The 24,702-nt window shown below is 34.1% G+C and overlaps 1 protein-coding gene across 13 annotated transcripts in view; it reads right to left on the bottom strand.

Annotated features, from left to right (window-relative positions):
* The window catches only part of Glra3 (glycine receptor alpha 3), a 381,512-nt gene that overhangs the window by 50,588 nt on the left and 306,222 nt on the right, over nucleotides 1-24,702 (bottom strand). For all 13 annotated transcript variants that reach the window (XM_074054955.1, XM_074054949.1, XM_074054951.1 and 10 more), the window contains one exon: nucleotides 22,665-22,747. In XM_074054955.1, the coding sequence (XP_073911056.1) occupies nucleotides 22,665-22,747 (83 nt within the window). The remainder of the gene's footprint in view (nucleotides 1-22,664; nucleotides 22,748-24,702) is intronic.

The following is a 24,702-nucleotide window of genomic DNA, read 5'->3' as shown; positions in this document are numbered from 1 at the left end:
GTGGGCTGGAAACCCCATCTAGCTACCACATGACACTGACATGTGTCAATAACACACAGCGACCATGACTACGGAGTGTGTGTGCTGCAGTAGTTACAGCTACGGCTGCAGCATGCGAAGGGACTACAGCATCTGTGTATGCGCTTGTGCATGCTCAGGTTCTCTGCACAGGCCGGCAGCCTCTGTCCAAGAGCCTGCAGCTGGAAGGGGCCCAATGCCTCACCTGGCTGATACAGGAAGTGCAAATCACAGCAGCATCATGGCCAGTTTGAAGGCCAGGGAGGCTTGGAGAACTGGGGACAAGGCGGGCAATTGCCCAGCAGCCCACTGGGACCACATGTGCTCTCCACAGCTATACCTTGCATGGATGGCTCCCCAGCCCCAAAGCAATGATAGTGACAGGAGGGAGGTACATGCCCCCAAGACTTGGGTCCACAGCCCCTGCTCTGGCGAGCAAAACAATTTTTTTTTTTTTAAAAAGGTCATCACCTCTTGTGACCAAGGTCCTGTTCCTGGCCAAACTGCCTTCTTCCTATCTGCAACCTTCTCTGTCTTCCTCCTCTAATCCACTCCCTTCCTGTCTGCCCTAGACACCTCATTCCAATTCACTCCTATGCTCTCCTTGCTCCGATAGCCTACAGGGAGTTGAGGACAATGCTCTCCCTGAAGTCACATTCCCTTGTCCCAGGGAAAACAAGGACTTGTCTGCCTATCTTAGCCAAAGATTCTAAATTCCATTCAAAGGTAAAATCTAAATTAACATATAGGCTACATCTGCATTGCTGTGATGTTCATTGTTGCTGTCTTTAAATGTTAAATGTATTTAAATTCTCTTAAGTATGTTTTCTAAAGTTAAAAGCACTGCCATTTAATTAAGGATTTGGCATTGGTCACCCATCAAGTATGTCTGTAATAAAAAACATTATAACTTATTTGAAATTCATTTACCCTAAAGGCAAAATTTAAAGGAGAAATTTATTCTATTAGTAAGATGTCATTTTTTTCACTAAAATACAAGTTCTAAATACATTCTAATTAATGCTGTCCATCATAATTCTTATTCTAAAATGCGATATACAATAAACATTTAAAAAATTCTAACTTCAACTGTTTTCTATTGATTAAATTAGCCTCACTTACAGTCAAAACATTAAAACAAATGACTCCTTATGTGTAGGTATTTTGAATAGGCAATTGAATTAAAGGTTTTGTTCTTAGCAATTAATTATTTTTATTTTAAAATTAATGAAACTTTGTTCTCTATGTAGTATGTCAAATTCTAAACTTCTTTAAGGTCCTTTCCAAATTGTAGATCTGTAAATGGCTAGGTTCTACAGGATTTGGATTCTTGGTTTTCTAGGTAATAACAAAGCTTCTGTATGAGGCAACCCAGAATCTAATTAGAAACACCTGGAGTAAACTGGATACTAATAAAGCCCCTCAAAGCTTAAAGGTTTACAGCCATTTGCCCTAGTGTTAGTAATCCTAAATTTAGATAAGCCTTTAAAACTAAAAGGATATTATATTCAAAAACAAAAAGTTCTACAACCTATGACTCATTCTCCAAAACTATCAAATGATGTCACATCACTTGATAACAAAACCTTTTAGATCCCACCTTAGCTTGCTTCAATTATTTGGCCTTTCCATTAGGATGACTAACCCATATGGACACCTGTCCCTCGGAGGGAGATATCTTTTATTCCTACAACAGATTGCTATTTGGAGCCTGTATGTTGCATATGGCATGTATTTGTGTTCCATTTGAGAGACCCTTTAGAAAGACCATGTGGTCACAAGAAATGCTGCCACCATAATGAAGCTACCAGTGTTCAAGATCATCTTGCCACTCCCTAGGGATGGTGATGCCATCTTACCTTCCTCTAGGAAAATTACAACTAACTTGTGGTTAAAATTCTCTAGATTAATATAGTTTCTATACATGTTGTTTTTAGTGCATTGGTCTGTTAAGGATTGGATGAAGGGTATTATGTTTGTATTAGAAATCTGTTGTAAACTACTTAGGAATCAAGCTGACTAATCTACTAAAGACAATGACAAAAATTGACTTGAAAGTACACTCTAATGTGATTATTTTTTATGTCACTGTGTCATTGTGTGCTTTCTGTGTATGTCTTGTTCTGTCTCCTAAGTACTTGTGGCAAGTAAATTTTGAGCTCATTTTGTGTGCTTATTCTTTAGCATGCCTAGATTAATTGTGTGTTTGTGTGTGTAGATGTTTTTAGGGTTGTTCTTAAACTACTTTTATAAAGTTAATGTGTACAACTGTCTCAAAAGTTATCTAAAGTTCTAATTCCACCCAGGCCTAACTGTACTCTGCCTGATGACTAAAAAATTATGGACAATCATCTTTGTTTCATTCTATCATAAGCATAATTTACATTTAACTCTTTTATAATTAGGTTTATTGACCCATGTGATTTGTGGATTGCTATTATTAAAAAAAAGGTTTAATTCAATTTTCTTCCTAAGTATTCTAAGGTATAAGTTTACTAAGAACTTTATTAAAAACAATGTTATCTAAATTCAGGTTTTTACAAAGGTTGTTTCAAGTACAAATTCAAGGTCTTAAGGTTTATAAGTTTATGTATGTATAATTGAGTTGGCTATAAATTGAAGTTTTCCTAAAAGTTTTCTAATGTCAAAATTTAAGGTACTAATGTGTGTTCAAAAAATGGGTTTCTATTTTATCAAACTATCAAGATCTTTTGGTGCTATAGGCTGATACAAAATTTTACTAAAACTAAAGAAAAGCTCACCCTCCAGATGGAATGATAAAACCTTAAGTTTTTAAGAGTCTACAAAAAAGGTAACTAATCCTAAAATACTAAATCATGTGCCTGTTATTTTTGGGTTCCAGGGACTACATACAGGTTAACAGAAATCCTGCTCTATGTCCCAAGTCATTCTGTTTGTTTACATCAGCAGTCTAGGATGGAATTTCTTAACAGCCAAGCCATGATTCTCAGTCATCGGATCTCCTAACTTTATGCTTATCCCCTTATTTCTGTTTCTTTATCTAATTGTTTAAAACATTAATCTAAATTGGATTATTACTTTAAAATGTACATGTTCCACCATTTTTCTCAGTTTACAAGGTGACTACAACCCCATGGCCTAATATAAAAACTGACCATGTGCTTTGGTGCAATTTGGATTTATAGTTAATTTTGTACTGGTTACAACAGTTCATATTAAAATGTTTTCCCTTTAGCACTCACTAAATTGTCTTCCTACATATTGTTTTCTTTTCATTTTACATGTTGTTTTGGTATCAGTCTCTTTGCCCAGTGCATAATAGTTCTGATGTTTTAATAGTTGGTTAAACATTCAGGCTCAGCATCTGATCTAGAAACCCTTGTGCAGGGGTAGAAGAGGAGGGCCGTTAGGAGAATGGTTGAGTCGTGCAATAGGATGCCCTGCCACTCACTTACTCCAGAGATGTCTGATGGAAACAGACCACAGGAACCTGTACTTAGGCTTTCAAGATACAAGAGCAACACTTCATGGATCTCGAAAGTTCTTGTTCTCTCGCTCTAAAAGGGCAACTTTCCTCCTTTCCTTTTCCTCTCTCACTCTCTACCAGGCAGCACAGAGAATTCCATTCAAGATCGCTCATGCAGGGGTGGAAGTTTGAATTGAGTTTCCCCCTTCCCTTCCCTCTCTTTCCAGCATAAGGGAAGTCACCTTATTCATTTGGCTGTATCCTTAAGTATTGGGAGATGCTTTGATCCTACTAACAGAAAAAATAAAATAAAAAATAAGATAACTAGTTCTCTTCATAGCCTATTTAAAATTATTTACTATTCTTTACATCCTGCCTAAACCCTAAGGTATTTTTCTGGTAACACTAAAAAAGAAACTAAGTAAAAATTGTTTTAAATGGTTCTAATACTGCTAGTGCCTTGTATCTAAATGTTACAAAATCATTTACAGAGTTAAAAATAATTACATATAAACAGATATAGTTCTTCTATCTAAGGTATATTCTATTAAGTAAGATCTTTGACATTTCTGCTCTTTATGACAAATGCTAAAAGTTCTGCCATTTAGGCCTGACATCTGTCTGTCAGATAAATGGCCTGTCTGACATCTGTTCATAAGATAAATATTTGTTTGTCTGACATTGGGTAGATAAACATTGTTTTAAATATATAATATGCAATTGGGCATCAAATTGGGGCTATTAAAATTACTAACACTGCTTTCCCCCAACCATTGGAAAATTTAGGGTTTTTAAATGTCAATACTGTATTGACAGTACTGTCAACCACTAACTTGTTGCTTTACCTAATCAAAATTCAAGGTTTAAACTGTGATTAACCCTGGTTACTTTAAGTTTTGTCATTAGTTCTGACCCTACAAAACATTTACAGACAAGCCCATAAAAAATGACTCTGACAAATCTTATCTGTCATCCAGAACAGATATTCTTCAGTATTGGGGTCATTTTGAATTTTCCTTGTAAAAGCTTTATAACTGTTACCTGGTAACACTTTACACAATTTAAAGGTGTCGGTACCTCCCCTATGGGACAAACAATTAGATTAATGAAGCCCAGAATAAGAGCAGTTTTTGTGATAAGTCTCTTTGTTGTTCAATTTGGCCAAAAAGTTTGTGTTGGCATTGACTTCTGATGTGATATGTTAATCTCCCTCCTCGGTGGGACAAACTCTGTCCTTCTGGACTGTCTGGGAGAAGTCACTCTTGCACCAAGGGACAAGACTGCCAAATTGGCAAAATTTTAAGAGACAGAGAAACAGTTTAAGAGGATGCGACCTGCAAGTGATGAGCATCCTCCAGCTTCTTGGAGAAACAAGTGGTGTTCAGTCACCTGAGACAGTTCAAAAGGATGGCACAAATGAAGAGACTTCTCCAGATCCAGAAGAAGTCAATTATACCAGACCTAAAAGTAACTAAAGTCAAGAGATTTTTTTTTAAAGGGGTTCTTATGCATGTGCTCTAATATTTAAGCCTTCTAGACTTTTGGCAAAAGGCAGACTCTTGTCTTTGGCCAAAGCCTTCTGTTTAGGCAAAGGCAATGTAACTTTCAATGTATCTAACTTCTGCCTAGGGATGCTGTGAGTCTCCTTTCTGTAGAGGACTGACTCATTGATGTTCACTCTGTAACTTGACTTACACCTGCCCCCTGGTACACCTGGCCCCTTAACGTAGTCAGCCTTAACTGCCCACTATAATGACAGTCCAAAATAGAGGGCCATTTAAGACTTAAAAATAGCTACAGATATAAACACTTATAAGTAACCATAAGACTCTATTACTTTTTAAAATTACTTTTATCCTTCCTACCACACCAGCAGGGCCCTATCTGATGTTCCTATTATTACTGATGTTCAGGACATGCCTTCTAAACCAAACTTATCTCTTCCAGAATAAAAGCCTTTAAGATACAAACCATGACATAACAGGGCTGTCAACTTCCAGAGGTGGACAAGATAGCCATGATCAATCTGAATTGGACTGGACAAAGATTCAGACTATGAATGTCACTGTTCAAGTCCCCAGGGACAGCAATAGGAAGGGGACAATATTGCTAATAGGTAGCGTCTACAGCACCTTGTCAGTTTGAAACAGCTATCAGAGATGGACCATCCCCCTTCAGCAACCCCCAAAAAGAATTTTTGGAATATTGTCCCACAGGGGGAGTTTCAGGCATGTTAGGTTATGGGTAGTCTGGGATTGCTCCCTCTCTTGGCTCAATGGCTCCTCCCTCTAGCCCAAAAGTGAGAGGAGCCATGTAATGCCATTGTCTCCCCACCTCCAAGTTCAAGCTAGTATAAAAACAACCTACCAAGAGACCCCGGCCAGGTGAATCCCTTTCCCTCAATGAAGCTATTCTACCTCATCCCATCCATGTGTTCTGCTTGGATTCTTCCATTTGGAACACAAGGACCAAGATCTTCTGAAAATACCATTTACTGATAACACAACTAGCCTTTGAGAAGCTACCTTCAGAGGCTAAAAGCTAATTTGCCTTTTTTAAGAAAGCAAAACCAAACAAAAGCCCTCTTACTCTTCTTCAACTGTTCAACAAGAGCATAAATCAGAGGTAATATTTCCATAGATTATTTTGCCAAAATTGGCACTTAATATATATTTACAGAAAAACAAAAAGTTGAAATTTTCAGTTTATAGTCTATATCAGTGACAGATGGCTGTGCCTTAGTCCCTTATATCTCACATTTCACACCAATAGAGCAGCTTTCTCTGATCATCTAACACAACACCTTTCTTCTCATTAGTCTACAATGCATCTTTCTTCTCTATTTTCTTCATAGTATTTATCCTTACCAGACATTTTATATATTCATCCCATCTTTATTTTGTTTCTCTGTCTTGTCTTCTAGCATTTAAATTTTATGACAAAGACCTATTTTTTAAGCCAGTTTTAATTCCTGTCATATTTTTCTATACTTAAGCCAGTATGTGGCCTATAGCAGGTGCTGGGCTGTTTGAATTAGGAATAGAGAAAGGGAGCTGGGTATGGTGGTGCATGTCTTCAATTCTAGCACTTTGGATGTGGAGACAGGACGATTGTGAGTTCAACATCAGCCTAGGCTATTGAGCAAAACCCTGTCTCCAAAAAAGAAGAGAAGAGGGGGGGGGAAAGAAGAAAAGTGTATGTGTGCAAGATGACTTTTTTTGGGTTACACTGAATTTAAGATGCTAGTATAAGATGCTAACAAGTTCCACATTGACTTACATATTGAAAATAGTTGAAATCATGAATTTATATGTTGAAAGTGAGTTCAGGATTGGAGATTTAGGTTTGAGAGTCACATATCTATACATGATAATTAAAATTACAGAAATCTGAGATTAACAAGAAAGATAATACATAAAGGAAGAAAAAACCTACAGAAAAGTCTTACGGAATGCCTTGTGAAGAGAATGGTAAGGACAGGCAAGTAACAAAAGAAAATAGAAAATACAAAAATATACATTTCAACTAATCATAAATAAGAACATAGAATTGTCTGGTCATGAAATTGTTAAATTAATAATTTTCTGTCAAGTAAAGTCTGCGAGATCATATGTCAGGAATATTTAGGAGACATTCAATCTTTGGCATAGTCAAAAACAGATGAACTCCAACTATGATATAAATAAATTCAGCCAGACAAATCTAACTAAAATGCACTGTAAAAGAAAACAATAAGAAGTATTTGGTACTGTTATAGAAACAGAAAAACTGATCAAAGGAAACAATGATAAAGCCTAGAAAGAGATGTAAATATACATAAACATTTATGATTGTATTAATTCATGTAATGCTGTAGGAGCAGAGGAATATCAAATGGACCTTAGCAGTGCAAATATCTGTGTAATTGGATAAAAAGATGTAGTTGAAAATTTGAGAGATCTTGTGGGACGTCTCTGAGCTAATCCAGACTGGGCAGTGGCAGAATGATAGCCGATGTGGTAGTGGCTTTGATGCCCAAAAGGAGGAATAGCAGTAAGGAAAGTCTAGCCCAATACACGTTAGTTTAAGATTCAAAGAGACCCAGATTGTTGCATACCCCTAAGATGGAAAGGATATCCTGAGGAATTTATGATACGCCAATCAGGTTTGGTGAGTGGGGAACTTAAAGTGGATTTAATTATAATTTTTTAAAATACATACATTTTCATTCATACATTAGAAAAATATATTTGTGGCATGTACTTACTCATAATTTGAAGCATAAAAATTTTAAATAGACATGTAATTAATAAAATATGGAAGTTTACAATAGTTAAAAGATTGAAATACAATTTTACCAGTTTCTTTTCAACCCTCTAAAAGAGTATGCAAATTCTCAATCTCATTCCACTCTCCTGTCATTGAGTAAAAACAGCATATTTAAAAAAATATATTGAATTTGTTTTTTACTGTAAGTTATTGGTAGTGTGCATGATCTATAGATCTCATGTCTAAATTTATAATCTTTAAAAAATTATCACTTGACATTAGCTAGTTAAAAATTAAGGTAACAATGAGACATGATCACACTGTATTAGAATGACCAAAATTCAAATCCATCTCATCATCAAATGCTGATGAGGATGCAGAACAGCAGGAACTTCTGTTTATTGCTGGTCAAGTACAACAATGGTGCATCCACTTTGAAAGACAGTTTGGCAATTTCTTACAAAACTAAAAATACTCTTAACATCTAGACTAGAAATTGTGCTCCTTGTTATTTGCCTAAAGGAGTCAAAAACTTATGTCTACACAAATCATCACATGCTTAAAACAACTTTATTCATAATTGCCAGTACTTAGAAACAGCCACCTTGTCCTTCAAGAGGTGAATGGATAATTAAGCTGCGTTCTATCCAGATAAAGAAATATCATTCAGCACTAAAAAAATAAGTTATCATACCATGAAAAGATGTGGAGGAACTTTAAAATGCATACTACTAAGTGACGGAAACCAATATAAAAAAGCTACACACTGTATTATTTTAAGTTAATTTATTATGGAAAAGGAAAATCCATGGAGACAGTAAAAAAAATGAATAAATCAGTGACTGCCCAGTTAAGAGAGAGGGAGGGATAATAGGTAGATTATGTAGGAGTTTTAGGGCAATGAAAACATTCTGTTTGATAGTGGGTGCATATGTGACACTATGGCATTTGACAAAACCCCCCAGAATGCCCAACATTCTGGTGTATTGATGCAGGCTCAGCAGTGATAATCAGTGTGCATTCTGGTGCAGAATGGTGAGAGGGGCTGGTGGCATATGAGAACTTTGTACTTTCTTTTCACTTTTCTGTGAACCTAAAATTGTTCTAAAAATTAACATCATTGTTTAAAAAACCTTATTAATAAGAACATTCAAATATTACCAAATAAGAAAAGAATATTATCATTAAATGTTGTCTTGGAATTAATTTAGCTCATTAATTAATTTAATAAGCAATTACTGAGTGCCTGTTCTATATAAGTACCTATTTGAAGTGCTAGAACTATGAAAGACTTTGATAACATTTGCTAGAGCTTATGAGGATGAGGTTGAATCCACTTATGTAGATGAAGCATTAAAACTAAATATATACTGCTTAGATGTGAAAAGCAGTCACATTCATTTTCATTTGTTTATAACTTTTGTGTGTGTGTGTGTGGTCCTGGCGCTTGAACTCAAGGTCTACACCTCAAGCCACTCCACCAGCCCTTTTTTGTGAATGGTTTTCTCAAGATAGGGTCTCACAAACTATTTGCTCAGTCTGGCCTCAAAACATGATCTTTTGGATCTCTAACTCCCGAGTAGCTAGCATTACAGGCCTGAGCCACAGGCGCCTGGCTGCTTATAACTTCTCATGTTGTTATAAGTTACTTCTATTTCACCTAACTGAGGTGGACTCAAGGGAGAGGAACTTAAATTTACCAATTAAAGACAGCTCAATCTCTTTCAGGAAGTTCAATGACTTAAGGGAAGATGTTCAACATTTTAGGACTTCACTTTCTATTCCTTTTTCCTAGTCAAGAAGAGAATATTTTATGCATTAAGACATCGCAGTGTACACAGCAGAATCAATTGACACTGTTAACAATTTCAAATTTAGTAACAAATATTGCAATTTTAAAGATGATTCCAAATTATTTTGATTTGCTTTTATCTCCCTACATCTATATCTTTAGAAAAGATTACACTTAGAGTTAATTTAAAGAACTGCAGGTGTGACTTAAGTGGTAGGGTGCTTGCTTATTAGCACCTGAGTTCAATTCCCAGTACCATAAGTAAATAAATAAATAAATTTAGAACTACTTTATTCAACCACCAGTATAAAAGCTTATCAGAAAATAAATATTTTAAAAATATATAAATTTAAATATTCATGATGCTCTTCTTTTATTCTTAAAAGTATTCCCAACATTGATGATAAAACATGACCCCCTAAAAAGACGGACACATTTATGTCGCTCATGGAGATTCAGAGAAATGAGAAAATTGGATCCCTGCTGTTTTCCCTGGGTGTTCTACCCTTTACTGTAGAATGCTTGTCCTTTTTATCATGGGGGCTGTGCTCTAGAATCTTACAAAATCTGAGGCTAATAAAAAACATGACTGCTTCTATTGGCATCATTGTGCTTTGGTGTTTTCATTTGTTGTTAGGCAAGGCATATTAACAGTACAGAATCTCAGCCATGCCCTAAAGGAGTCCTTATCATCACTGAAGTAGTCTTCAGTTTTTTTGCTAAGATAGTTTTATCTTCCCCAAATCATAGGATATGGAAGCTGTTTTACTGCAAACCCCATGGTACACTGGGAATTAAAATTACCAGCTGCATGTTTACAGGGCTCCATGGGAACATTTGGACTTTTTCCAAGGAACATGGCAGCCATCGAGCAAAACAAAACAAAATGAAACAAAACAGAAGAAGTTCTGGTGTAGCTTATCTATTATCTACCGATCTATTAGCTATCTATCTATCTATCTATCCATTCACCCTCCCACCAACCTCCCTTCTGTCATGTATTCACTTATTTATCTCAACATGCCACACTGATATATTTTAATTTGATTTGGCTACCTATGTTGGCTCAGGCCAACCTCCGAGGAGATTCTTTCTCCCAATACCTGAAAGGAAATGTGAAATAGACAACTCCATTCTGCAAGTCTCTTTAACCCTGCCGAAGCCTTTGCCATTGTGCTGTACTGTTTTCCTACTCTACTGAATATCCCGCTGATGGGGGAATCATTAGGTCAAGTCATACTTCATTCCCTCCTCTTCCACTGTTCATCTCTTATTCACTTGGGAAGAACTTCTACTTTCTAATACTAATACTGGGGATCTAACCTCTTGTCTTTTCTACTTATTACAATTAACTGCTCTAGGCTGTTATACCGCTTCTCATTTCTGAGGGACTAAGATAAAAACATTTTCAATCTAATTTTTTAGAAAATAGATGTTAAATGTTATTTTCCATTGGAGATTACTGTGAACAAAAAGTTTCATTCCTAACATCAGCAAAAATGCAGTATGTATAGGAATGAGCTTACATAGAGAAGTAAGATTTAATTAATAAATTTTACTGAAAGAAAATTACAATAAATATAGTCAAATGGTCTTAGGCCATGTGAAAATGTTTTTCCAGAATTGATCCATAATTTCAATGAAATAATGAAAATCTCAATGTGATTTTCAACTGGAAATTAATCTGAAATACAAAAATGTATCATAGCAATGACAATTTTAGGGAGGAGAAGCAGACATGGCTAACAGAGGAAAAAAATATACATATAAACTATGGTTTTGAATGGCTTAAAGAATGACCAATTAGATAAGCGGTACAGAACAGAGTCCACACTGACCTACGTATGGAAATTTAAAGTAAAATATTTACTTCAAACCAGCATGGAAAAGCTTTTAATTAATGATAATGGTGAAAATTTCAGTCTACTTAGAAACAAAACTGACACAAAAACAAAATGTAAATACATTTAAAATGTAAGCACCATTTATGCTATTAAGTTCTCAGTTAAAATATATGATAACATTTTTGTAATACTGGCATGTATAAAACATAATTTACTTAGAAAATATAGATTTGATTTTCTATACTTAAAACCTTCTCTACCAAGAAAGATACAATAAAGTTACAATGTCAATGCATATAAAAATAAAGATGAAAAGATAATTCCATGTAAAACTAAGCAAAGGAGGAGCAAGAATTATGGCTCACATCTGCAATCCCAGCTTCTCAGGAGACAGAGATTAGGAGGATCATGTTTTGAGACCAGCCAGGGCAAAGTTAGTGGGACCTCATCTGAAAATTCAATCAAGGAGTGGTGGTTTTCACTTGTAATCCCAGCTATGGAGAAGGCATAGGTAGGAGGATTTCCACGAGAAAAAGTCAGACCCTATTTGAAACATAACTAAAGTCAAAAGGATTGGCTCAAGTGAGGGCACAAGGCCCAGAGTTCAAACCCCAGTGTTGCAAAAAATTTAAAAAAAAAGAAGCTTGAGTAAAGGCTAAATAGAATTCACAGACAAAGTAGAGTGATAGTTACTAACAATGCAGAAAACTAAAAGCTCAACCTTAGAAAGGTGAAAATAGAATTAGATATAATTTTATATTCATCAAATTATACAAAAACCTTAAATCTGAAGTAAAACAATAATGTTAACATGACTTTGATAAAAAATCTTTTTAAATTTCATATATTTTGTTTGAAGTTTCTTATATTTATAATTATACATATAGTGTGTATACATATACACACATGCGTACACATAAACATAGATACATTCATATAAAATATTACATATATGAGAGAGAAGGAAGAAAGGGAAAGAGAAAGGGGACATGATCAAATACTGATCATGAAGCAAACTTAAAAATATGTAATACTCTTGAGGAGGACTGTGAGTTGACCCTAGCACATAAATTTTGTTTGTTTTCTAATTTCAATTATTCAGGTTTCCTAATTTGAACAATAGGAACATTTGTTTCACTTTGAAGATAGTATTCAAACATTTTATTGCCTTTCAAAATAAAATAATCTTCGATAGTTTAAGAACAGCTTAAAAGACTACACAAGAAAAAAGAGGTTATTGTGTAACACTTTATGACATGGGTAGTAAATAAAAGATATTCAAAAGGAGGAGTAGGGGGGTTGAGAATATATTTAAGTTCAAAATGAGCTCAGAGATTTATTAATAAATTACAGATTCAAATTTGGTTTTAAAAGTAAATCAGAATCATGTTTGGCTGGCCCGCTATCGCAAACGTTATTATGAAAAAGAGACAGAGATTTCTAGTCTGACCTAGTTTGCAAATGCTTATGTTCTTAATCAGTAGCTGGAATTTAAAAAACAAAGGGAAAAAACACTCACTCTTGGCCCATGTTGCTAGGAGAACTATTACTCAAGTAAATTTTATTGACCTGACAAGGACCAACTGTTATGTCAAAACATATTTGACTAAAATACTTTAACATTATCATTTGTATGTTTAATTTTAATTCTTTTACCATAATTCAGGTAGCTATATGTAGTTTCATTTAAAGTGTAGGTATGCTACATTAATCGTCTTCCTACTAATTACACTCTTAACTAAACTTTTCTTGTATAACTGAGTTCCAAGTATTTCGGTTAAATTTCTCTTTGAAGACCCAGGATAGTTTAGTGTATGACACATTAAAGCTTTCTCCTCCTTCCCTTGGGATAATAGTAGAAACATCATTTGTGATTCCTAAATTCTCTTCTTAAATGACAATCACTTTGATAACATTGTTCACATTTCTCAAAACTTTGTAAGGTTGACACACTTTGAACATAACGGTGTTTAAAGTTCTTGTGAGGAATCTCAACTAAAATCAGAAAATGACTTGTCTGTGAGCTCACTTTAATGAGGAAAGGGTGTTGTGGCTAGTTGGATTTCTACAGTAGAAGAGGTTGTAAGAAGACTCTGACTACTTCTTTGTAATAAACTTTAGGCTGTGGGAAAACACCTCTTGTCTGCCTCTCAGAAGGTTGAAGCTTCAAATCTGCTCAAATGTATGAAATAATTGATTCATTTCAAAGGCAATAGTGAGAGACAGCCATGCCAGTTTGTCAATATCTACACGTTCACAATATTTTGAGTAGACAGTAGAAAAGAACTATCATAATCCTCTAGGGTTTTCACATGGAATCTTTAAGTATCATTGCTTACTTATAGGAACTAAAGTTGAGAGAAAAATTCCTACATGACATTAGCAAGAAGACTCACTTCAGATTCTTCTGGAAGTATTTGAGGAGTGTTGTGAAATAGTATTTATAATCCTATGAAATTCAAATTTTAACATAATTGGATAACTTAAACATTGGAGAATACAATTATAAATTTTTAGTACAATTACTCTTCAAGGTAAAATATGAAATGTCTGTCATTGTGATACATTCATTGAAGGCTCAAGAGAAGTTGATTTCTAGCACTGAAATTCATATCTAATAAATAGTGTAATAAAAACTAAAAACTGATCTGGGTTATTCTTGACTGAAATCCAGAAAATTGCTAACAATTTGGAAGGTGTTCTTTTCTTTTCTTTCCAAATTTGCCTCTAGATTTTCTTTTCTACTCTCACCCAAAATTTAGAGAAATCAACAAAGTGCTCAGAACTGGGGACTTCAGGTGATACATATTGTGAAGAAACAGTCCACTTGGGATTCTGAATACCCATAAATTTGACAAGGCATCCTCTAAACATCTCAGAGACTTCAAAACCTCCTGGCAGGTGAGCATGGCTCCCCAGCAGGACAAAATCATTGCCATCAACATTCACTGCTCCTGGGTCTTCATCTCAGAAGGTACCAAAGTACTTCTAAGTTCACCTCACCAATTTGTTAATGTGTGTCTTTAAAGAAAATAGATCGTCTTCTCCAAACTTACTCAAATATTCTTTAAAATTTTTGCTTCTTGTTTTCTTCTTGATCATGATTACAGATACTTCATATTGTTTTTGTTTACTGATTTGAGTTTATTTTATTTTTCTTCCTTTTATGTTTTTTCCATGGTTTCTAGATGCTATGTTCTTAATTTTACATACTTAATTCATGACTTTATATACTTCAATAATTTATGAAGTACTAGAATTGAGATGATCTTTGTTGTCATCTAATGCCCTTTGCTTGTCTTACAAAAAAGAGGACTAACCCTCTGAAAAATTACGGAATTTATAGTTTACATGTTTTCTTAACAAGAGACTTAGAGTATTATGCATCTGAATTCCTCCTCTTATATAGTAGCTGTCTAGGCCCTACATAGTTTAAGGGATTGTTGTGGTTGCATACTGGGATCTCTAGGGAGAATGCTATTCAAGTTTTGAAACAATATACTTTGGAAAGGCCATTTGGTTTAGGTGGAAATTTTGAGGGTTGAGGGAATTGGAGTTATTTTTGTAACTAACTAAGGAAGAAAGAAAATGATGACAGCTCTGAGTGGTAAAGAGCAAATAGCAGGATCTCAGAATATTTTAGATGATCTTTAGAGTTCTAAAAGGTCAACTGAACTTCACACTCATAAGATCGCTACTGTCCATGTAGTTAGTTATTCAAAAGGACAGATACATGAAAATTTGGTTTTATACAGCAAAAATAACCTAATCAATGTCTAAAACAAAGCAGCAACCCCAAACATATTTTCCTCTAAAGTTAAATCTCACAATTAATCATGAAATTTGCAAATATGAAAAGACTAGTCTGAACCTTCTTTCCAACTTACAGAGAAGTTCTTTCTTACAGAAAAGAGAGAGAAAGAAAAGAGAGAGAGAGGAGAGAGAGAGAAGAAGAAGAAGAAGAAGAAGAAGAAGAAGAAGAAGAAGAAGAAGAAGAAGAAGAAGAAGAAGAAGAAGAAGAAAGAAGAAGAAAGATGGCTAATGTCCAAAAAGTACAACATAACTAGTGTTGGCAAGGGTGTAGAGAAATCTATTCCTTTATTCACTCTAGAGGATTTTAAAATGGTTCAGATGCAATAAAAACAATATGGCAGTTCCTCAAAAAATTAATAGTGAATTACTATATGATTTAGTAGTTGTACTGCTTCTAGGAGTATGACCAGAAGAACTGAAAGCAGAGTTTTGAAAAAATATTTGTATATATTTGCTGTTCATAGCAGCATTACTCACAGTAGCCAAAATGTAGAAGTAACCCAACTGTCCGAGACTAGATAAATGGAGAACAAAATGTAGGATGTATGTACGATGGAGTATTATTCAGACTCTTGAAGGAAACTCAGACACATACTACAATATGGACTAACTTTGAGGACATTATGGTCAATGAAACAAGCTGTCACAAAAAGACAAATATTGTATGACTCCACTTATCTGAATCTACATTACTTAAAGTCACAGAAATGAAAAAATAGAATGGTGGTTGCTGGGGGTAGGGGGAAAGGGAAATGGGGAGTTTTATAGTGGGTATAGACTTTTGGTTTTGCAAGATGAAAAAGTTGGGAGATTGGCTGTACAGTATTGACAATATACCTGACACTACTGGTCTGTATATTTAAAATTCTTAGGATAATAAATTTTATGTTTTTGTATTGTTATGGCTTGAATGTTATCTCCTCTGCAGAAATTTAGTTGTCATTGTAATAATATTGACAGCTGGGTGTCTTAAGAAGTGGTTGGACCATGAGGTCTCTACCTGCATAGGTAGCATTACTGTTACTGTAAAGGCACAAGTTCAGCCCTCTTTTGTCTTGTGGCCCTTCTGGCCTTGCATGATGGGATGGTGCAGAAAGAATGTCTCCCCTAGGTACTGGTACCTTGATCTTGGGCTGAGAGCTAATAAATATCTGTTCATTTAAAATTACCCTGAATGTGATATTCTATTATAGCAACACAAAATGGGAATGTATTTTAAGAAAATTTAAAATAAAAATTAATAAAAGAAGAGTGCTGAAATTCTGAAAGAAGAGATGAAGGAGAAAAGCATAACATGCATATCTTAGTGGACTCATGGCATGAGTTGAAAGTAGAACCTGAGAAAAAGTGATGAGTTCTCCATTTTCGCTCATGAATCCTTGGGTTCAGTATGCTCACAGATGGGTGATATTTACTACTACCCTGTATAAGATGTGCTCATATTATTGATCATGGTTAAAGAAAAAGAGCATTATCACAACTTTTGCCAGAAGTACTAGTGATAACAATTGGTAAAACAGAGAGACAATTTCCCTGTCTTGCACATAGTGGATGTGGGTGTGACAGGCAGCAAAAATGTAAACAGAAAAATTTAGAAACCATTTCAGATGGTATGTATTAGGAAGGAAATATAATATAATGGGATAGGAAGCAACAGAGGTGCACTGAGCTAATTTTGAAAAGACAGTCAGAAATGACCTAGAGGAAGGGAGTCAAAGGTCAAGCTATGTGTAAATCTGCAGGAAACACATTTTAAGCAGAGGGAAGAGCATACTTTTATCTCACACTATCAACTAGCATCATTAGTAACAACAAAGCATGTTGTTTGTTGAATAAATAGACAGACATATTAGTTGATATTGAATAGACCATATAGAATGTTAAAAACAATTGAAGGAATATTTTCTTTATGCATTGAGGCCATATATTTATCTACATTAAAGCTGAAAACACAAACAAGAAAGGGATTACTCATTTCTATAAGAATAAGGAAGTAATAGGATCCCTGCTTGGGGAGAAGAGAAAAGTTAGCTTTCTTTAACTGCCTTCTCTCTGAAGAAAAATTTTCCCCAGGAAATGGAGATACCTTGCAGATTAGATTGCTGAAGCTACATATAATCTCAGCTGGATAATAAAGAATTGCAACACTACTGAGAGGTTAATACTGAGAATATAATTAAAGTTTATTCATAGGCAGATTCTGTGAATTAGAGATAAGGGAGCTTAACACCAATTCCACACAATTCTAGAGTAAATTTCATGTTAGTAGGTAAAGCAGGAGAAAGATGAAATAAGTAGGAACCAACGTTAGAGTCATAAAGGAAATGCCATGTCACATTAGTGTTATGCCATGATCTTACTATCAAGCCCCCGGAATATTAAATGACACTGTTAATAATGTATTCAGAAAGATATTTCAGAAATTGTAACACTATCTTTGTGAACAAGGATTTCAAAGTGAACAGATCAACAGTCATTGATGACTGTTTAACTGATTCATAGCTGATTAAAACAGTAATTTTTCAGTAGTAATAAAACAAGAATATCTCTAATACATTGTTGCAGAATTTTCTATGGGCTGCCCTTTCAGGAGTGTGTAATGGTATGCTCTCCAATTCTCTGGATGATTAATCAGGAGAAAAAGGATGATCAAAGTGGAATTATGGACTAAACATACCAAAATGATATTTAACTAGGAGAAAGATTACATAGCTGGTATTTATTCAGGTGAAGGGATTGGGTAAACATGGAATGGGGGATATAGAATTTAGTTGTAATACTAGTGGATTGTTGATGTGGTAAGAGTCAAATGTGTTTTGCAGCTGCTTCTAATGAGTAATCTTAGGCTGCAACACTCACAGAATAATTGGCACTTCCACGAGGAGGGAGAGCCCTACTCCCCAAGTCTGACTTTAGGTCAATTTTAGCACAAAATAATATGTCCAGTGGAAAATAGGGAAACACTAATCTTTTCATATAAGAAAGCAAGTGAAAGTACTGGGCATCTTTAACTTGTGGAGAGAACTTAAGAATACTATAGTTATTTTATAAATATTTGGAATTCATTAGATATATTTAAAGATGACTGATGCTTGGATAGTACGTTTATGAGCTATAGAGTTTGCTCGGTCTACCTCATAGTTGTATGAGTTTGGGAAAGCCACTTTACTTCTGTAAGCCTTAAGCCTTATTTACTGATGTTTAAAATGGAAATAAAACTTATTTAATTAAGCTGTAGTTAGTATTAAATCAGATAGTATATGTAATGCATAAAAAACTACTGTGTCATCATCCTTTTAAAGATTGGTAACTGCATCATATTTTTATTATATTATTGCCATGTGTTTAGAATATCTGATAATCAGAAAAAATTCAAGGTACAAAGATGTGGACAGATTAGGAGATAATAGTTATTAATATTTTGTAGAATGGAATATTTAATATCTAGATTTGAATTTATTGTATAAGTAGCCAGTTCACCAGTAAATATTTTTGACTTGGGAGGGCTTTTGCTTTCTAACAAACATTGTAACTATAGAGGCTTAAGTAACAAATATTCAGAAAACAAGAACCATCTGTATCTCTGTCTAGGCAAACAAAGAGCCCAATATTATTTTGAACATTATCCAGTCTTTTAAATTATGAAAAAGTTTGGATAATAGTAGAGATTATTAGGAAATAATTGTGAAAAATCATCATCAACCCCATCTTTTTCTCTTGACTAAGCTTTGCATAAATTTCAGAGTAACCAATCTATGTAATGTCAGACTTGGTTTTGAAAACAATGTGAAAAAGGAAACAGGAAAGACCTTCCACCTAGCTTTAGAGATTTCTGTCTATAACCCCCACAAGAGCATTTCAATCCAGGATTATACATAGTGTATGTCATCAATTTATAATGCAATAATATGCATTATACATAATAATACATTTAAAATATATTATCCTAGATGAGTATGCTTTTGTGTGTGTATACATTTAAAAGTGCTTAGTTGACAGTATATTGTTTTGTCTTAGTATTTGTTACTACCTAGTTTGAGAATCTTTTTCTTTCTATGTGAATTTAATATTCTTACATTTGTTTTAGTTATCGTAATATTGAGAGCTATTTTTGCTCTCTTTAATAAGTCATATGCATTAAATTTTATTTTCTCTATTCCCACATACCATATGATGAATTGATATTTTTTTCTGGCTCAAAAGTTACTTACTCTATTTTTATTCACTGATACTATCTTCAACTCACACTTACTTTTGTTTTTCTCATCATTTTCTAATGCAAGACATTTCTTCCTATTGATTGTTCCTGCAGTGCCTCCTCCTGCCTAACTTCTTTTCCCCTAAACCACGAATGATACAATATTTCAGTTCTATGTCTTCATGAATATGCATTTGGGGTCTTTGCTTCATTAGACAAAATACACTTTTGTAGGTGATTCTTTCATTTTCAGCCCTTTTCTTCTCCTAGTCATTTTCTTCTTTGTGCAAACAGTATTCCATTCAAATGAAGTTTAACAACTTCAATTGAATTATCGTGTTTGTACAAATAATTTAACTAGTCCTTGAAATCCTCAAAAGCAGGGACTTTGTGCTTTATTGTTGTGTCACCCAATATAATACGTCAATGTGTTAGATAGTTGATAGATATTTTTCGGTTGAGGATTAAATGAAAGAGCATTTTGTCCACTTAGAACTGCCCTGACCATAGAAACACATTTATTGAACATTTACTGAGCTTAAGGAAACTGGATTATCACAGGCCAGTAAAGCCTTTATCTATGTATTATGTTTCTTATTTGCTTATTTCCGATGCCTCAGTATGATAGAATATTTTATTTTTCCCTTTTGCAAGCAGTAGACACTGTGTTTCTTACAACATTTTGTGTTCCAGTAAATTGAACTCTTTAACTACTTTGTAGGAAGTTAAACTACTACTGTTTGAAATCTTCCAGCTTGTTTTTTTTAAGACATTATTTTTAAAAATGCAAGGAAGAAAAAAAAAAGTAATTATCCTGAAAGAATTTAAGAAAAACACCTTGAAAAATTTGACTTCAGTAAATTCTATTTTGACTGACAGGGTTTTCTTAGCATCTACTAAAGAAGTTTAATAAATTATATCTCTTGTGAGCTAAGTTCTTTCTAATAAGAGTACAGGAAGTATTTAATGACTGAACAATTAAAGGGCCACTTAAGCTGTCCATTCATTCATGATAAAGAAATTGAGAAATGAGGAAGAAGTGGGCAAGAGCTCTGTTTTCCCACGTTGAGATTTAGAAATGTTCTAAGGAAGACACTCAAATGAAATGCTTTATTAAATAGCCCCAGTAAGCTTTCCTTATTTTAAAAAAGAACCCTCCTGACCTAGCTATCTCTCAGGCACTGTGGTTTTTTTTTACCTAGCTATCTCTCAGGCAGTGTGCTCTTTTTTTCATCTTTCTTTAATAACTAATATTCATAGAATGCCAGGTTTCTCTCACTGTTCTCACTCATCACCCACTTTGTTTCAACTTTTTGAATATAGATTTTACTCTCATTATTCTAATCACATCTGTCTTAACAATCAACAATACATGTTCTTTTTTCAGTTCCTCAATGTTTTTTTGTAGCATCTGATACTCTTACACAAATTCTAACAGTCCCTTCTCTTTTAAGATTGAATAAAATTGAGTTTAATTTTTCTTTTTTGACAACTCTTTTCTGGAATTTCTCCTAAACAGCCTCTAAATGTAGGCACTTCTTAAGGATCTACTCTTGTTTTTGCTTTCCTTTCTACATTCTCTTCATCAACAATTTCATCTGATTTCTTAAAACTTTATGTGTGTGGATTTTAATAGTTTATCCTCAGTTTTAACTCCTCCTTTTGGCTGTAGACCTAAATTTTCCAAATTTCAAACATGTTAAGATTGGATTTATTAATAGTCCCATCAACATTTACTTTTCATCCTATATTTTTAGTATCTGTTAATGCTTCTAATATGATCTATTTATCCAAGCTCTTTAGCTCTGGCTCTCAGACATTCAGTACCTTTACATCCATTTTGTATCAACCTGTATTTATACTTTCTACATTCAATGTCATTGACATTTGTCTCTACTTTCTATTCTTTTTGCTGAGGTATTATGAAAATTTCTTAAATAATCTTAGATAAAATAATGTTTAAGAGGTACTCAATTGACCAAATAATTTTCTTGCTCCTTAAAATTTGAAAAGTCCCTCACTGTGTGTTGAATAAAATCCAGTGTCCCTTGCTTAATAATTAGGGCACCAGTAAACTATTTTGTCTGTTTTTTGTTTGGCTTTGTCATTGTACATGGTAACAAAGATACACAATCAACATATACCTTCATGGTACAGTACAAATTCTGTACTGGTAGGAATCTTTCCTGACTCCATTTGTAATGCTAAGTAGCTATTCCAATTTTAGATTATTTTATTTTCCTCTCATTTACTTTAGTATTTTATCCATATCCATACTGAATACTTAAGAACTATATACAAAAATAATCCACCTAAATTCCTACTTGCAGGAGTTATTATCAGAGAAATAAGAATTCCCATTTCCTTAAGAAAAACAATATTAGGTGGGGATGGATGGGTGAGCGGGTTATGTTCCCCCACAAGGTAGGCATGCCATCTAGTGACATCCCCACCACATTGCAAGACTTGCCTGAAGTCTGAAGATCCATTTTCAAATTTTCCAAGGGAAGATGTCAAAACAGACCTCGCCTTCTAACACCTGCCCCCCAACACACACACACTCTATATATAGAGCAACAAGGAAATATTGCATGGTTATTGTTTTTTGGTTGATATTAAACACTGTAAACCAATTGTTTAAGGCTGATAATATAGATATGTTTAGAGAAACAAACAGATGCACCTGAAATTTTATTAGTATTAACCACAATCAATGATGAATATGGGTTCACTTTCCCACAAGAAGTTTAGAGTGCCTGAAAGCTTGGATAAATCTCTGACAAACTGTGTGAAGTTTATCCTGGGAACATATGGATAATACATTCAGCTAAAATATAAATATAATTAATGGAAGAAACATAAGCTTTGGGGTCAGATAGTTTGCTGTTATAAGCTCTGTAATTTTGAGAACAATACCCAGTCACTCACAGTACCATTTTCACATCTGAAAACTTGGGGATAGGAAGACATTGGTTGCAAATATGAGAAATGATATAGAACTCTTGACCTCTAGTAGGCACTCAATAAAATATGGAAGTTGGTTTTTAATGATTGTTGTCCTTTTTTACTTTTGATTATGTGTATAGAGACTTATATTTGATTTCAAGCTTAAAAACTATAATTTCTATGTCCTCAATTTGTTTCATTGTATAGAGTGCATGCATTGATAGAAATCATGAAAGATTATATGCCTGTTTAATCAATATGTGACCAAAAATTATAAAACAATCTGACTGAGCCATTAAAAGCTTTATCTATAACATTCTTAAAAGTATTCAGGAAAAGTAAGTTGTTCATACTCACAGCTTTCCAGTTGCATTATACATGTTTGTACATCCATTGGAAAATTCTTGAGGTCCATTGGACAGGAAAGTGTTAATGTTAATCTGAAATAATTCAAAGTAACTTTTTAAATGGAAAATTGTGACCTCATATTAATATTCTATTGTGTAGGGAAAACAATGTTGCTTTTGTAATGACTAAAGCCTATTCAGATGGAATTTTCTCCAACTTAATTATGTTTTTTACTATTAAATAGCTATATGTTTACACATAAATCTGTTTGGGGGACTGGAGGATAGTTGTATACGTAAACAACACATCACATTTATCTGTTTTTAAAGTTTCCTTCACAGAGAACTGTGGTTGTCTAAAAGAATCCTATATTTCCAGAACAGATGCCCAAAAGAGAAATTAGAGGGTGAGATCTATAAAATAAAAGTCAAATGTCATGTTTTCCCCCAAAGCATATTAACAGAGTATTTAAAAGGGAAGTATATAGGGGGAATTGGCCTTCTAACCATGGAAAAGCAGGGTAAAAAGAATAAGCAATCCTATATCACATCTTTCAGTCATTTTTGAAACTGTTCAGAGTTGACAGTGAATATGCAGCAATATTTGATGAACAGAATCTGGAGAATTTCAAAATTTAGTTCATAGACTCAGATTCTTGCTGTGGTGTTAGGGCATCTTATCAGGTGTCAGGGTCAGGAAATAGCCCTCTAGCATCTGTAACGTAATTCATGTCTACCAAACAAGTTCCTGATTTGCTTCACGTACTGGATAACCTGGATGGAGCTACTCTAGCATTCTATTTATAACAAAGGTTCTCCAGCTCCCATTTCCAAACAATGTTAGTATGTTGGGATTCCAGAAAATTATCACTCTCTTCCATACCTTTTGCTAGGAAAGTATAGTATTGAAAGCTCTACAAAGAATTTGTAGTTCATGGGCCTAAGAGAGAGATCGAGGACTGGAATCACACTCAACATTTTTCAAAGTTCTTTTCCAAGAGTTCTGTAAGCAGTCTCTTTTATTGAAATTATCTCCATTGAAATTCCATGTATCAGTGAACACCCTCAGTTGATTAGGTAACCTAACCTCTGTGACCACAGATACAGTACTGCAACCTCACTACATTGCAGCTTCTTCACCTCAAAATTGAAGATGATAGTAGGATCTACGCCAGAGAGTTGATGTAAGCAATACAAGCATTAATGCATGTAATGTGTTTAGACAAGTGCTTGGCACATAAAAAAAATTCAATAAATATTAGTTGTTAATGGTCACTAGCACATTCTACCAGTCTGCTACTTCCTAGTGCCCCTCTCTCAAAGTGTAAAGTGTGGAAACAATGATGAATGAAATAAATACAAGAAATATAAATATTTCTTAAAAGCTTTACAAAAAATAACCAACTCTACTAAATGTAATGATATTCTTTAAAATGTCACTTTCATGTAGACCACAGACATAAATGGGCAGACATATGGAGCTGCTGAATTTTTAAGAGTCCCAAGAGAATCAGACTCTGTAACACACTAAGGTTAATTCATACATTTAATTATTCAAAAGGAGTTTTTCTCCTGATTCTCTAAGGTAAGCAATCTTGTAGGTGATTGCAAGGATTTACAATGTTCTCTCTTAAAAAGTCAATTGTAAAAATAGGTGGACACAATATTCTCTGCCTTGTGAAAGAATTTTTAAAAGAGTTTGCACATGCACATTTTTAAATATACACACATTAATTTTCCAAATATTCAAGCCTCTTAGCCAGCCAGTTTTAAATGTTGACTTGCAGAATTCTCTGACCTTTTGTAAGGAAGTACATAGCATTCTCAGAATCTTTTCCACACTCTCACCATTCATTCCCTGGCTATTTTTCTGGCATAAAAGACACGTTAAGTAATTCTTAAAAAAAAACTTGAAAGGAATTATTTAGAAAAGCAAAACAGTTTGTAGAACTCCTGTCATAAATCATATCCCAAAGAAAATCTATTTATTGACTTTGCTTTCTTTTGGTTTATGGTATGATACAATTGCTTCTTCAATAGCATATTGA

This window comes from Castor canadensis, chromosome 14, assembly GCF_047511655.1.
Source record: "Castor canadensis chromosome 14, mCasCan1.hap1v2, whole genome shotgun sequence".
NCBI lineage: Eukaryota > Metazoa > Chordata > Mammalia > Rodentia > Castoridae > Castor > Castor canadensis.
Note: the sequence above shows the minus strand (reverse complement) of the source record. Positions and strands in the feature narration are given on the sequence as shown.